The sequence below is a fragment of the Thermobia domestica genome, chromosome 9, assembly GCF_964235325.1.
Source record: "Thermobia domestica chromosome 9, izTheDome1.hap1.1, whole genome shotgun sequence".
Taxonomy (NCBI): Eukaryota; Metazoa; Arthropoda; class Insecta; order Zygentoma; family Lepismatidae; genus Thermobia; species Thermobia domestica.
In genome coordinates this window covers 222,116,580-222,133,488 of record NC_137462.1, presented here as the reverse complement: position 1 = coordinate 222,133,488, position 16,909 = coordinate 222,116,580, and the positions used below count along the sequence as shown (strand labels likewise).

Below are 16,909 nucleotides of genomic sequence, written 5' to 3'. Positions count from 1 at the left end.
TCCTTGCCTTGCGCACAAGAAATCGTTTCGCAGCCTCCGAGAGTTTACTCGTTCTACCGTACTTCCCGTTCTTTCCGCATTGTGCGCCCTACCGAACGTAATTATCAACTACATAACTTGAACGATTTAACCGTTTTGCAATTTGCCGATTTGACAGACCCATGTGTTTGTACGAACAGACATTGCTTGTTCCTCACTCGACAACAATTTCCCGTTAGGTATGACCCACACAACATCTCACAGAAGTTCACACCCGCGCTTCTCTTATCGCACTATGTCAGCTGATTCTCAAAGGCGCATCAGGAGTGATGCTGAACTGTAGAGGGCTCCAAACAACAAGTAACCGTGAGTACCTTTATACCAATTTCCACCCGGCAATCGTCTCATTTTTCTTTTTGTATAAACTACGCGTTGCAGTGCCGTATTAACAAATGATATGCCTTTGATTTTGTACACTATACGATACTACTTTGTAAATATATCATCTTTATCCATCCTCGACATTTTTGTCTCCACCTATTTTCAAATGTCCCTTGCCTTTATACAAATTTCTAGCACTGTACATGGAAGTTCACTAGCATTATAATACTACAAATTATGGATGCATGAAAGTATCAAATAGTGTTTTCGATAAACTGGATACTTTCAAGTAACTAGGATCAATATTAACAGACCAAAATCATATCCACAAGGAAATTAAATGTCGACTGAAAGCAGGGAATTCGTATTATTATTCAGTTCAAAATCTTTTGTCGTCGCAAATTCTGTCGAGGAATTTGAAGATCAAAATATATAGAACGATAATCATGTCTGTTGTTCTGTATTGTTGCGAAACATGGTTGCTTACTTTAATGGAAGAACGCAAACTGAACATATTTGAGAATAAAATCCTGAGACGAATATTCGAACCCAAGAGGAACGGCAATCAGGAATGGCGGAAACTTCATAACGAGGAACTGCATAATTTACACCCTTTACCAAGCATTGTTAGGGTCATCAAGTCATGGAGGCTCAGGTGGGCAGGTCATGTAGCAAGAATGAAAGAAAGCAGGACCGCTTTAAAAGTTTTGACTGGAAATCCAATTGGAAAACTTGCATTAGGAAGACGTACAGTAGATGCAGATGGAAGGACAGTATTAAGATGAATCTCACAGAAATAGGGAGAGGTTTTATGAACTCGACATTGAACCTCCGGGTTCTATAGGCCATAAAGTTAATTAGTTCTTTTACTATAAAAAATATTTTGTGAAATATAACGGAAAATCAGAAGGTTATGTTTTGTCTGTATGTAGATAGAAAAAACAGAGCACAACTGATACGTATGCACAGAAAACATATCCTGGCGATACAAGTAGTTGATGGAGGAATGATCCCAATAAATTCTTTCAAACTGGAAGCACTTCATGTCTAGGGATGCACGCGAGACGAGACGAGACGAGAAATGTAAAAGTCTCGTCTCGTCTTGCAGTCTCAAATGTTGGTGTCGCCTCGCGTCTCGTCTCGTCTCGCGTCTCGCATAACATTTTGAGTCTCCTCTCGCGTCTCGCGCGAGACTTTCTCGCATGGTCTCGCAGTCTCGCATATATTCTGGGTCAAAATTTTGCAATGTGTTATTCTATGGCTGTTAATGAATGATGATGTGATATTCTGTCCGAAGGTAGGTATTTGACCTAAAAGTCCCTTGGCAAGGTGAATCCTTGGTGGTTTGCAATTGCTTTCCATGGGATTAATGTCCTTAACATCCTAAGGAGACGGAACCTAGAGTTCAACGTGGTGTCCGAACTTGTGTCCCCTCCGCTCCAAATTAAAAGCAAAGTTGTGCTGGAATTTGATTGCTGGACCATTAATTTTCGTCAAATTAATAGCATAATTTACAGCAAAACCAGCATAAATTGTTGCTGGATCCAGCATTGTTTCCCAGCTTAGAGGTCTCCAGCAATATTTTCCAGTATGCTATGCGGGCAGATTTTTGCCCCGAAAAAAAGTCGCCAATGTAATTAGGATATAAAGATTGATTGACTGATTGATTTTTGTGTTTTATGTCCCGTTCAGCAGCGAGGCTATATGAGACGTGGACCTACTGATTAACGTGGAATCCGAACCACATGAGCTCCCGCCGGGAATCGAACCCGGGTCTCCCGCGCCAAAGGCTAGGATATAAAGAATATAACGTTTCCGGAAAGTTTAAACTCTTTACCATTAAATTTGTGGTAGCAGCAGAGAAAATATAAAAATACGTTACTCGTGTAGAAGAACAGTGCTGCCATCTATTGTCGCCTATTTCCCTTTTTTTACCAACCACCAAGGAATAACATTACTGTACTTGTGTCAACGGACTTGTGGACAACGAAATATGTTAACAATTGCGAGAATCAAAATATCCAGCAAACTATACTTGAGACGAAAAAAGCTTTCTGGATCAATTTCCAGATCATACAGTTGAACTAACTTTAGTGTTGCCAGAATATCAAAACCTGAAAAGATTTGGTTAATCCGACAGCCTGTCTTTTAATCCTGTCTTTTGACCACACGTCTTTTGATTCTGAGCTAAGTAAAATGCTGACCTTACAAGAACGCGGTTTCGTGTAACTCCCTACTTCAACACCTGTTGTAGACCGCATTTTATCGCTTGCTGAGAGGCATTCTATCCGGAGAAAAGCAAATGTTGGGTCTGACAGACTAGGCGCCAGTGCTCCTATTACTCAAATGAGAGGTTATTCATTTTTCTTAAAAAAAAAAAAAAGTAAGTGTACTTGAGCCGTTAGTGGTGAAGAATAATGCTCAGGCCTATAATACTTTTCTGCTTGGTCAAGTTATACGTTCTATTTTATTATCATGTTGTTTACATTTACTTATTACAATGGTTACGAGAATGTAAACAAATTGTAATGCTTCTAACAGAAAGCTTAGACAATGATAGTGGTAATGACTTCTCGGATTTCGATCAATCTGACTCAGGACATAAGTATTTTTTTAAGAATAAGCAAGAAAAACTATACTTTAGGTGTTGTAAAAACTGCCTTTTCTTACTTATGATGAATATTTATCCTCGACTTACCCAATTAAATTACAACTTTTTAATTAAATTAAATTTCGTTGTTGTATACCCAAGAATTTATACATATCAGAATTTTGGCTGACTCGTGGCTGAGATGGTTTCTTTGTTTTCGCATTACAAGTCCAGCTTTAGAGAACAACCTCTCCGCAGGGACTGAAGTTGCAGTTACACTAAACAAATCTCTTGCTATTGAGCTTAGTATAGGAAATTTCTGTTCTTGCAAGTGCCACCTTTTTAGTATATTTTGCTTGGCATCACACCGGGGAATTGAAAGGTAGTTCTCCAACTCATCATCAGCATGATCCATTGGGTTTTCTCGATTACGCTTATCATACAGACTGTTAACATCAAATTCTTCAACACTCTCCGATGACGAAAACGTTGGCGGCAGATCAATTCTTCTTTCGTTATTTTGGTACTTCTTTAGCAATTCTGTGAAAACCGAAAATGAGTTGGTTTTCAATTCACGGCCCCATGGCGTAAGCTCGAAAGTTTATAATTTATGCCGTGGATCTAGTATCAACACGGCACAATATAACCAATTAGTCAGTCGATAATATTTGACCAGCTTGTCCCTCGCGCCACTTTCGTATCTAATGTTTTCATTATGTCCTCTATTTTGTCTAGAAGTAAATTCACATTCACAACAGATGGCAAAGTAACGTATTTGCTTCCACCTAATTGTTCACTTACCTTTTTGAACATTTTCAGGAACTTTTGAATTTGCTCGAGGACATGCCATTCTTCTTATTCTTCTTCAGCTAATTTTAGATATCTGAGGTCTCTATCGCTGTCGCACAAGCAGTTTATGCCCTTTTTCAACTTTATGGCAATATCCAGCATTTCGTGGGTGAAATTCCATCTATTAGGAACGTCAACTATAGGAGAAATGTTCGTTGCTGCTCCTGCTGTTTCACAAGCACTTGTAAGCCGGTGCTTAAATTGTTCAGAGCTTTTGATTTTCTTTGAAAGTTCCCTAACTTTTTCCAGACAATTCCGTTCCCCTTCGTCTTTGTCTTCTATCTCCCCTCTGTCATCTGCACCACTGTCACTATCACTTTCGTCCTCCGAGGCCCTGGTATTTCATCTTCCATCTTGTTTCCCACCTTTAAAACTTTCAACAAATCTTGCACCGCAAGGTTAAGTACGTGAGCCATACATCTAAAATGTTGATTCTCGCTGTCAAAATCGGGCAAGAGAAATTGCAATTCTTGCATAAAAATAGAATTGGCAGTAGCATTGTCCACTGTAATCCCTTGAATCTTGGATTCTATCCCGTAGGTCTTAAGAGTTTCCATCCCGGCGAAATTATAATACCGCTAATTTTACAGTATTAATGTGATATCTTCAAATAGATAAAAGATAATCGAAATGTGGAACAAAAGCGCCCTAGACAATATTATTTTACATGAGAAACCGTTATCACGACTCACTTATCTGCTTTCGATTTCGAGCCATTTGGAAAAGCGGCACTTATTTTCGCGTTTCTAAACATCTGAAAACGGAAAGCCACTAGGTGATTTGTGATAACGGTACCTCACGCAAAATAATATTGTCTAGGGCGCTCTTGTTCCATATTTCAATTATCTTTTATCTATTTGAAGATATCACATAATTACTGTAAAATTAGCAGTATTTCAATTTCGCCGGGATTGGGACTCTTAAGAGTATTAAGCAACAATTTAGCTATGTCCTTCCCAGTATGTTTACCAAGTCAACAAAGTCAATGTATGGAACAAAGTCAATCAAAAGAGACTGAAGATTCCAGTTATCATCTATAAAATGAGCAGTTATTCCGTAATAAGATCTACCATTGATAGCAATCCAGCCATCAATAGTGGAAGACACCTTAGATCTATTACCTTGCAGTACTTTCATAACTTCTTTTTGCATAGTATCAAATTGTAGCAATACCATGCTCTTCAAGGAGTTTCGTCCTGTCATTTTTATTGATGGATTTATATGATGAAAAAAATTGATTGTAGTCTCATCTTGAAGAAAGGAGAATGGAACATACTTCTTTGCTACCCAGTCCACAATCAGTAATTCTTCCTTCCTCTCAATGTAATTCTTCCTTCGAATAATAATAAATCTCATAAAACGTCTATTGCCCCAATCACTTTTTTGTTCCTGGAGGCATTAACGCTCAACTTAGAAAACTCAATAAATGTAAAATCACTAAATATACAATTAAATGTAATTCACAAATGTTGCGAGACTGCCAGAAGTCTCGCGAGACCTCTCATGCAAGACTTAACCAAGTCTCGTCTCGCGTCTCGCATGTGTCTCGTCTCGCAAATGCGAGATGAGACGCGAGACGAGACGAGACTTCTCGCGTCTCGCGTCATCCCTACATATGTCAATGGAATTTTTAAAAATCATTTGTGGTGATCAGTCTTTGAAAAACACGAAATTCGTTGGATTAAGTTCTGATCCTTTTAGCCCCTATTATACGATTTCAAATATGTAATTATTTCCCTTTTTTTCTTCATTTTTAATTTTCCAACGCAAACAGTAGCTTGCGTGTGTCACTTCACTCCTCTCATTTTCATACTTTTATTATCAGCATCGTGATTAATCCGATTGGGTAGAAATGCGTGATCAACTAAGCAAACTCATCACCATCACAATGCTGAACATGTATTTCAGACTGACCGTTTCGGATTTAGAAAAGGCTCTTGCGTACACTATAAGTCATTACTCGACACCTTGTATATCACATCGTCATTAACAAATCGTATGTAATAACTTGCTTTAAGTAATAAGTGAAAACTTATTGTGACTCTTATTGAAACGTATTGTGAGCGGAGCAAGCAAGAACATTTTTAACAAATGTATTTCTTTGCAAATCGACAACAATATTGATTTTATAGGGCGCCAATTCATTTAGAGGGCGCCGCGTCATTTACTCTTTTCCGACACCGCGTCATTTACTATCTTCTTGCTCGTTCGGCGCCCCCTTGCCCCCGCCGCGCTCGCCTCCCTTAGCTACGGCTCTGCATATATCGCATGTTCTAAAAATGGCGGCCACGGACCACAGAGCATTATTCTACAAGTCCAAGTAAAGCAGAATATATATATATATATATATATATATATATATTTGTATATCTTTCGAGTCTTCGTCTGGAGACACAAATTGTACTGTGTGGCAGTGTCGCAAATAAAGAACCATAGATTAGATCTACCGATGTATTGAATAGTTATATCGATTCTATCAAGATGGCAGCTAAAGTCGATACTGATTGACACTGGCATCACTTATTAGTGTAGCAATCGATTCAACTACCAGTTGTATTGGTAGAATAATGCTAATGCCTACAAGTTAATCTGCCACATTGTAAAATTTTGATTCCCCTTTGTGGCTGAAGGAGGCACAGCAGAGGGCATACCATCATATAATATTTTCACTTTATTTGGCCTGTAGAATAGTGCTCTGTGGCCCGTGAGCGCCTTTTTCAGAACACCTGATATATCGCTATCACTATCTCTATCTATCTATCTGTATATATATCGGGTATATCGGGTGTTCTAAAAATGACACTCACGGACCACAGAGCACTATTCTACAAATCAAAATAAAGCAATATATATATATATATATATATATATATATATATATATATATATATATATATATATATATATATATATATATATATATATATATATATATATATATATATATGTGTGTGTGTGTGTGTGTGTGTATGTATACCTTTCGGGTTCTCGTCTGGAGACTCAAATTGAACTATGTGGCAACGTCGCAAATAAAGAACCGTAGAGTAGATATACCAATCTATCAAATAGTCACACCATTCTTTGCAGACAGCAGCTAAAGTCGATATAGATAAATATTAGCAACAATTATTAGTGTAACGATCGATTTATCTACATGATGTACTCAAAGAGCAATGCTAACGGTTATAAGTTAATCTGCGACGTTGCCACATTGTTAAATTTTGATTCCCGGTAGCGGCTGAAGGAGGCCCCGGAGAGCAAAACACCATAGAATATTTTCTCTTCATTTTGGCCTGTAGAATAGTGCCCTGTGGTCCGTGGGCGCCATTTTTAGAACACCCGATATATATATATATATATATATATATATATATATATATATATATATATATATTTACATCAGCTAATGCTTATGACAACAAACACTATTCGAAGCTTTCTTGCACCCACTGGAAAAAGTGAAGTATATTAATATTTATTTGCATATATTGTTATTAAAGACTGTTCCCATAATGCCCACCGACTTCGATTTTACAAAATTTGAGAAATAAATTTCACTTTTTATTTAGTGGTCAATTTGAAGGCATTTTGTTATACTACCATTAAGAAACCCATATACATCATATTACGAATCAAGCATTATGGAATAATCTCATGTGTGACACGCAGCATTGGTACCAATCTTTGAAAGTTTCATTTACAACTTTTTTCCTTTTTCTTTTTTAACTGATTTTGTGAGTAATGGTGCATTCAGTATAAAGGTACAGCGGGGGACACTTCTAAATGGTACACCTTAGCCGTAAATCTCCATATGGCTGTACCATTTAGAAGTGTCCCCCGCTGTACAACAAGATATTCTCTATCTCTCTCTCTCTCTCTCTCTCTCTCTCTCTCTCTCTGTGTGTGTGTGTGTGTTTTTGTTTCTAATTTCCGGCGTAAGCATGTGGATACTACCAGGTATACTTTCGTGTGTATATATCCTAGTGTGTGTGTGTGTGTGTGTGGCGCGGGTATATGAAGTATTAATTGGGATCGCGTAGTGGAACTTATCGATATTAGTACGTACATACAAACGGCTGTTACTTGCCACGATAACTTTGGACGAATGCGAATTTTTAAATTCTGCTTTTTGCAATAAATAAGTAGAGTGATTCCTCTCGAGGGAGTTCCCTTAAATGGTAGCCCACACCATGTCCAATTGAATCACAAATTGCCGCAATCGTTTGTACATTGTTTGTACAGAAATTTGCAGGCCAAATTTTCGTTTGTACAGTATTAGGGGCGCCGCCAGAACGAAAAAAAATTGGGGGCTGTCTAACTGGTATCCCCCCAGCAACATGTCCTATTCAATCACAAATTATCGCAATCGTTTGTACTTCGTTTGTACAGAAAAGTGCAGGCGAAATTTTCGTTTATACACAATTAGGGGCGCCGCCAGAACATAAAAAAATGAGGGCTGCCTAAGTGGTAGCCCCCCCCATGTCCAATTCAATCACAAGTTGTCGCATTCGTTTGTGCATCGCTTGTACAGAAATGTGCGGGCGAAATGTTTGTTTGAACAAACTTAGGAGCGCCGCCAGAACGGAAACAAAGTGGGGAGCTGTCTAAGTGTTAGTCTCCCCCCCATCATGTCCAATTGAATCACAAATTGTCGCAATCGTTTCTACATCGTTTGTACAGAAATGTGCAGGGGAAATGTATGTTTGTACACAATTAGGGGCGCCACCAGAACGAAAAAGTGGGGGACTGTCTAACTGGTAGCACCCCACCAACATGTCTTATTCAATCACAAATTATCGCAGTCGTTTGTACTTCGTTTGTACAGAAATGTGCAGGCGAAATTTTCGTTTGTACACAATTAGGGGCGCCGCCAGAAGAGAAAAAATGGAGGCTGTCTAAGTAGTAGCCCCCCCACCATGTCCAATTCAGTCACAAATTGTCCCAATCCTATGTACGTCGTTCGTACAGAAATGTGCTGGTAAAATTTTCGTTTATACACAATTAGGGGCGCCGAAAGAACATAAAAAAATGAGGGCTGCCTAAGTGGTAGCCCCCCTATGTCCAATTCAATCACAAGTTGTCGCATTCGTTTGTGCATCGCTTGTACAGAAATGTGCGGGCGAAATGTTTGTTTGAACAAACTTAGGAGCGCCGCCAGAACGAAAACAAAGTGGGGAGCTGTCTAAGTGTTAGTCTCCCCCCCATCATGTCCAATTGAATCACAAATTGTCGCAATCGTTTGTACGTCGTTTGTACAGAAATGTGCAGGCGAAATTTTCGTTTGTACACAATTAGGGGCGCCGCCAGAAGAGAAAAAATGGAGGCTGTCTAAGTAGTAGCCCCCCACCATGTCCAATTCAGTCACAAATTGTCCCAATCCTATGTACGTCGTTCGTACAGAAATGTGCTGGTAAAATTTTTGTTTGTAGACAATTAGGGGCGCCGCCAGAACGAAAACAAAGTGGGGGCTGTCTAAGTGGTAGCTCGCCACCATGTCCAATTTAAGCACAAATTTTCGCAATCGTTTCTACATCGTTTGTTTGGAAATGTGCAGGCGAAATGTTTGTTTGGACAAAATTAGGGGTGACGCCAGAACGAAAACAAATTGGGGTCTGTCTTAATGGTAGCCTCCACCATGTCCAAATCAATCACAAATTATTTCAATCGTTTGTACACCGTTTGTACAGAAATTTGCAGGCCAAATTTTCGTTTGTACAGTATTAGGGGCGCCGCCAGAACGAAAAAAAATTGGGGCTGTCTAAGTGGTAGCCCCCCACCATGTCCAATTTAAGCACAAATTTTCGCAATCGTTTCTACATCGTTTGTCGGGAACTGTGCAGGCGAAATGTTTGTTTGGGCAAAATTAGGGGCGACGCCAGAACGAAAACAAAGTGGGGGCTGTCTAAGTGGTACCCCCACCATGTCCAATTGAATCGCAAATTGTCGCAATCGTTTGTACTTCGTTTGTACGGAAATGTGCAGGCGAAATGTATGTTCGCACACAATTAGGGGCGCCACCAGAACGAAAAAAAATTGGGGACTGTCTAAGTGGTAGTCTCCCACCAACATGTCCTATTCAGTCACAAATTGTCGCAATCGTTTGTACTTCGTTTGTACAAAAATGTGCAGGCAAAACTTTTGTTTGTACAGTATTAGGGCCGCCGCCAGAACATAAAAAATGGGGGCTGTCTAAGTGGTAGCCCCCCACCATGTCCAGTTGAATCACAAATTGTCGCAATCGTGTGTACTTCGTTTGTACAGAAATGTGCAGGCGAAATGTTTGTTTGTACACAATTAGGGGCGCCGCCAGAACGAAAACAAACTGGGGGTTCTCTAAGTGGTAGCTTCCCACCAACATGTCCAATTGAGTCACAAATTGTCCCATTCGTTTGTACTTCGTTTGTACAGAAATGTGCAGGCGAAATTTTCTTTTGTACACAATTAGTGGCGACGCCAGAAAGAAATTAATATGGGGTCTGTCTAAATGGTACGCCGTCCATCATGTCCAATTCAATCACAAATTGTCGTAATCGTTTGTACATCGTTCGTACAGAAACATGCAGGCGTAATTTTCGTTTGTACACAATTAATGGCACCGCCAGAACGAAAACAAAGAGGAGCTGTCTAAATGGTAGCCCCCACCATATCCAATTCAATCACAAATTATATCAATCGCTTGTACATCATTTGCACAGAAATGTGCAGGCGAAATTTTCGTTTGTACTCTATTAGGGGCGCCACCAGAACGAAAACAATGTGGGGGACTGTATAAATGGTAGAAACATTAAACAAAAGTGTCACATTTATGGAGTATTTTTCTAACAGGACTTTGTTCACATTATTGTGTGATTTGGTATGTTCACACTATCGTGTGATTCACTATATTGATCTTATTCTAACGATGATGGAATTAAATGTTTTTTTTTTGTTTTTATATTTATATTTATACTTACAATCATTATTGCTGAGTTAGTTTATCACTCCTCGGCTCTTATTATTAAACTTATTCATTATTTATTACGTAAGCTGAATCCTTATGAAAAAAAAATTATTTTTTTCTTTCTATCTTGCGCAGAAACCGTTATTCTCATCTCGTACAGGAAATTGATAAGTGGAAGATATAACAAATTCACAAAGTAGACTGTTAAAGGGAAAATTATAACACAGTATTTTGTTTTATATGATCATCTTCATTAAACTCATTTTGCAGAAACTATAGAATGCATGGTGAAGTATTTTGGTGCATTCAGCATTCTGATTTACGAGTAGAGTTGCTAACTGGCTGGTATTTGCTGTGATTTTGATTAAGGCCGGTGACCGGTACAAACTTCTTATTAGCTCGCTTCTGACCGGTATTTTGGAATCTGCAATCCAGAATATAACATTGAACATCGAAATTTTTCAACAGTGTCTTTACAAACACAAATTTCCGTTGTATTATACATTATCGATATTTTTTTTAATGTATTGCAGTTTTTTTTATTTATTTAACATAACAAATTTGATAACACTTATATTTTATTGTAAAAGAATTTTATACATTTATTGAAAGTAGAAAATTACTTTTTAAAGCAATTTCCTTTGTTTTAAGTGTAAGTTTATAGAGTAAATTTCATTTTATGAATCAACTATTGTTACATAAAGATTAATATCCAGTATTATTCATCTGTTTCGATAATTTTAAACAAGTGGCAATTGCTGGTAAATACAATAACGATCAATACAGTCTTCAGTTTCTCATTTGTACAGAGAATTTTGAGGGTTTGCCAGTAATTTTGTTTTCCTGAGTTGGCAACCTATTTACGAGGTTTTGTTTCAACTCTGCTACGTAGTGGCTCCGTACTGACACTCCGCATGCAAATAAGTATGTAAGGCTACCATACGCCCCGGTTTCTTAAAATTTGTTCCGGGTGTGCAGAAATTTTCCTTCTTGTCCTGTTTTTCTCTTTATTATTATTATTATTATTATTAATTACTAGAGATGCAAAAAAGCCGGCTTTTTTGAATCGACGGTTTTTTGCGCATAAAAAGCCGGCTTTTTTGAAAAAAAAACGAGAATTTTGGAAATTTTGGCTTTTTTCATTTTCATGATTTTTCTATCTAAATAGCTTTCTTATATTATATTCTATAGTTAGATAAGAATTCCATGACCTAAATGACATATTTCGTTCTAAAATTCACCATCAAGATGGATGGAGCACATGTTTTACGAATTAAAGCTAACATGAAGAATGTAGTATTTGAGGGCAATTTTAGAGGCTATTTAACTTTATTTTAACTTTTGAGTTATCGACATTTTTTTCTTCTCAGGATCATTTCAGTTTGTCGTCTGTGTATCATTTCTAAGAGCTTAATACTCTAGGTTCTAGTGCAAAAGTTAAACTTACGTTTTTCTATATATCCGTCAAAGCGTACGTTTTTCAATATATATGTCTAACCGTACTTCCACATTTCTGTTATACTGTAGCTGTGCAACGATTTAGCAATAATTTTCCGGATACAACCTTGAATACTAATTTATACAAATAATCAGTAGCGGATTTAGAAACGTACTTTGGGGCGGATTTCTCTGATTGTTTCGTTTTCTAAAATGTCCTAATTTTCTTTGGAAGGATTTTGAAGTTTATGAGTACAGGAAGGTGCCCACCCCTCCTTAGGTTCATGACGCACCCCCCCCCTCAATTGTCTATCCGTAGGTGTTCTTCCATGAAAAAAATCTTTTCGATTAATTTTTACACCCCCTCAAACATATTTATATAGATTTTTACCCCCTTTCAATATTTCAATGACGCACTTTGCGTCATAGCTCCCCTTTGTGGGCACCCCTGGTACAGGCATAACTAATACTGTATTTCGTTTCGTTTATATATTTAGAGATAATCTTCCGGATACAACCTTGAAGATCATTTTATACTGAGAATCAGTAGCGGATTGAGAAAAGTATTTTGGGAGGTTTTTTTTCTTACTAATGTTTAGTTTTTCTAAACATTCGTAATTTTTATTTGACGGGAGCTTAAAGTTTATGAGTAAAGGCATAACTAATAGATATTTCGTTTGTTTTAGACATTCCGTAATTTTGGGGAACAGGCTTCAGTCCGAAAGACCGTCCCCCTAACCTTCGCAAAACCGTCACTGCTGGTAATTAGTAATAATAACGATTTAAAAACAATAAGAAATGAAGTCAGCCAACTCACAGTACACGCACTATTTCTACTTCATAGATGGAATGAAGAAAAGTTTTGTCAGAATGGTCGAATGCTGAGTTGAATCCCGGACTTCCCGATAGAAGCGCAAAAGCTCCACTCAGTCATGTTTATTGTGCAGTTGTATTTATCTTAACTTAAATATATTCCGTAGTCTTTTTTTTTTTTTTTGGTGGTGGTGGGGTGGGGAGAGTTCCGTAATGATATGAAGGGTGTGAGCCAAGAACATGGTAACTAACAAATTTTCAATTGCTGAGTTATGCAGCACCAGATAAACAGCAACGCATATCGCTTCGTTTAATCCTTCATATATAGTCTTATGTGAAAAATCAGTTTTCCGACTTTCAAAATGAACTGTGCAGCAGAAAATTTATAATTTCTTAAAATAGTAAAATTGTGGGTTACCATGTTCTTACCTCACACCCTTCATATGTTGAATCCCTCTTGTTAAAAATACATAAAACTTGAGGACTGAGTAAACCGTGATGGTGCTTATATAAAACTGTAGAATTTCAAGAATATACAAAACCAAAAGCTCTAGATGTGCAGCCTTTAAGTGTATCATATAAATCTAAGTATTTTTCTTATGTTTTATTTTAATTTTATTTTGTTCCAAAAAGAGAAATAAACACACCGCTGATTAAGACTGCACTTATTTAATGTAAAAACATAATTACACGTGACGTTCCGATCTTCTAGCCAAAATCCTCATTAGACGTACACTCTGATGACATCCTCATCAGAGGATACATCAGACGTTCTCATCAGAGTGTACGTCTGATGAGGATCTTGGCTAGAAGATAGAAACGTCACGTGTAAATGTGTTTTTGTATTAAATAAGTGCAGTCTTGTTCAGCAGTGTGTTTATTTTTCTGATTTTATTTGCAAGACGAATGACTATGATTGTGTGTCAGCCCAAAAAGAGGGTATGTAATATTTTGAAGTAAAAATACTACATAGAATTTTGCTACTTATTTGAATATTTTTTAAAGAAGTATTTACTTTTAGGGTTGGCTGGTTTACACCAGCTGTTTTTTTTTAAATAAACCTGGTTTAAACCAAAAAATAAAATAAAAAGAACAAAAAATGCGAATCGTGTGAACTTTATGGTGACGTTTCCACACATCAAACCATCTGCATTAGTTTTATTTCCTTTTCACCTTTTAATCAAGGTGTCCCATGTTCAATTCTCGGTCAAACCACAACCCTTCTTTCATGCGTAAACAAAGTAGCGGTTCGGATGTAACTTCAAACGAAAGTCTTCTCCTTGATAACCTCGGTATTACGTAAGGATGTTAAGCCTGAACATACGAAACGAAACTAAATTGTATATTTCCGCATGCCTGAATGCCTGTTGTTTTATAAAGAAGCCAAGGTTGCTTAAATATATTGATATAAATTGGCAAAATTTATGGATTGCCTACGTAGCTTCCAACATTAGCTTGGATTGTATTTTCAATGATATGTACGTACTAAATTTGAAATTTAATACCTCAGCTTTAGCGTACTGATTATGATACGTTGACCTCTAAATTTTACATGCAAAGCAATAACAGGATTTTTCCGTTATTGTTTTACATTTAGAATAATTACGGGATTTTCCCGATGCCTAGGGCGGGAGTTTCTCAATTTAAGAAATTTACTGGCCGGACTTCTTTAAGCTTATGTGACCTCTTCCAGCATAACCCCATTGTTGCATAATAACACCAAGGCGAAACATACTTATTTCTGTCAATATCTAATAAAAATATAGAAAGCAAAATATCTAAACCCAAAAAAACTAGTTTAAACTCCCCCCCAAAAAAAACGGGTTTTTTGGCATTTTCAAAAACAACCATGGTTCTTGCCAGCCCTGTTTACTCTTGTATGTAAGAGGTTAAAAAAATCTTATTATATACACTGGTTAATCCTTTGGAATTCATAATGTAAATATGTTGAGAAGTAAAACTGTTAGAATATCTTTTCGAAATTCATGGTTTAATTTCGAGGTTTTATATTATTATCGGCATCAACCACTAATTAACTGACTTTTTGTGTTATAGAGAAGCGAAACAAAATCTGGTTTATCAATTTAAAGCAGAATATTCAAAAAAGCCCAAAATTCCCCAAGCAAAAAAGCGAAGCAGAAAAACCGAGTATTTTTTCCAAAAAAGCCGGTTTTTTCCGAGCCCTTGCATCTCTATTAATTACATATCAAAATTCCTGAAAAGATAATAAAATCGACTTATTCCTTTTGCTTTCAATTCCGACAATACTACAGGAACAATTTCATTCTAATCTTTATTATTATTCCAATCGCTGCTTCCCCGGATATAACATGCAATGTTTAAATCCTCCTAAGTAGCACTCTTATCACTAAAAATAAGAATGTATACCCCGAGGTGGCAACAAATTCTTGTGACGTTGCAGACCAGCCCCGAAAACACATTTTTTTTCTGCTTCAGAAAAACAATTATGCAAATTGCTTTCTTTTAGTTCGCATTTTAGGTTGACAAAAATAAATCAGTCTATTGAAATTTGGAAACAACTTCATAAATCTGGATTTTTTTCTTTATAGACATGTAGAGCATGTAAAGGTGGTATGTGTAATAATATTGAAAATATAATTTTTACCTAAATATTGTATGTTCACTGATTGCGTTTATATTGTATAACAGCTTCTAGCTTCTATAATAATTTTTAGCACTGTTGATTAGGTATGGACTATATTAATACATTATTTTAAGTTGTATAACTAGTGCAATACTGTAGTAAAATTCGAAAGATAAAATTAATACAAAATGCAATATTTACTACTAATTTGTAAGATGTCCCATTTTTTTCTGTTTTCAAAAAGTATGGTAGCCTTAAAGTATGATAAACCATACAAAATAAATTGTACTGTAAATTGCACCCCTCTGATAGTGCTCTCAACGGGTCAGGTTACGGGTCGGGTCGGGTCGGGTCAGTCGGGTTAGCTCGTGTCGGGTCACGCGGGTCGGGTCGTCACATTCTTCAATTATTTTCTATACGGAATACTATAAGGAGCTTTGTTGTACAGAGTGCGGCACGTAAAACCGGCCCGTAAAGTGAACACATAAAATGAAATGTAATGTATTGAATATGACTACTCACCTTCACAGCAGGTACTGAAAGTGTCCTCCGCCCACTTCAACACACATGTGAGCACGATTGAGGAGATTCATATATACTCTTGTCAGTTCTTGTGTTGTAATGCTATTGGTAACATCCTGGATCCTGGTCTTGAGTTCTTCAATTATGTGTGGATTTGTTTCGTATACTCTTCCCTTTAACAGTCCCCATAAGTAAAAGTCACACGTGGACAAGTCTGGTGACCGAGGAGGCCACAAGCCTTTGCTGATTGTCCTCTCTGGTGTATACATCTCATGCACAAGGGACAATGATGCACCTGATGTGTGGCATGTTGTACCGTCCTGCTGAAAGTAACTTAACTGACGCTCCTCTTCGGTCAAGTGTGTATAAAACTCTTCCAGGATTCCCATATACACGTCACTGTTCACTGTCGTCTCAAAGAACATGGGCCCAATAACGCGTGTGGCGGAAATGGCACACCAAACACCAATCTTCTCATCATGCAAGGGTACCTGGTGGATTGCGTGTGGATTTTCTGTAAACCAATACCGGCCGCCATTTTTCAATCAATTCTTGAATGGTGCTTTTTGCTGGCACAGAACGTCCTGGAAATTTCTCCCGAAACAAATTCTTTGTTTTCACAAAAGATCCAGTGAGAATGAACCCTTCAACAATGGCAACACGCTCGGGTATCGAATACGGCATTATCACACACTGACACTCACCCGACTTAACACAACGAGGCCTTTTTCTCAACTGGTTTCGACAAGTTTCACTGGCTGCGGCTGCACGTGACTGCTGCAGGTCACGTAAG

The 16,909-nt window shown here is 37.5% G+C and overlaps 1 protein-coding gene across 1 annotated transcript in view; it reads left to right on the top strand.

Moving 5' to 3' along the window:
* Window positions 1-3,884: 3,884 nt before the first annotated feature.
* The window catches only part of LOC145661158 (uncharacterized), a 54,801-nt gene continuing 41,776 nt past the window's right edge, over window positions 3,885-16,909 (top strand). The window contains exon 1 of the mRNA XM_081726608.1: window positions 3,885-3,983. Coding sequence (XP_081582734.1) covers window positions 3,885-3,983 — 99 coding nt within the window. The remainder of the gene's footprint in view (window positions 3,984-16,909) is intronic.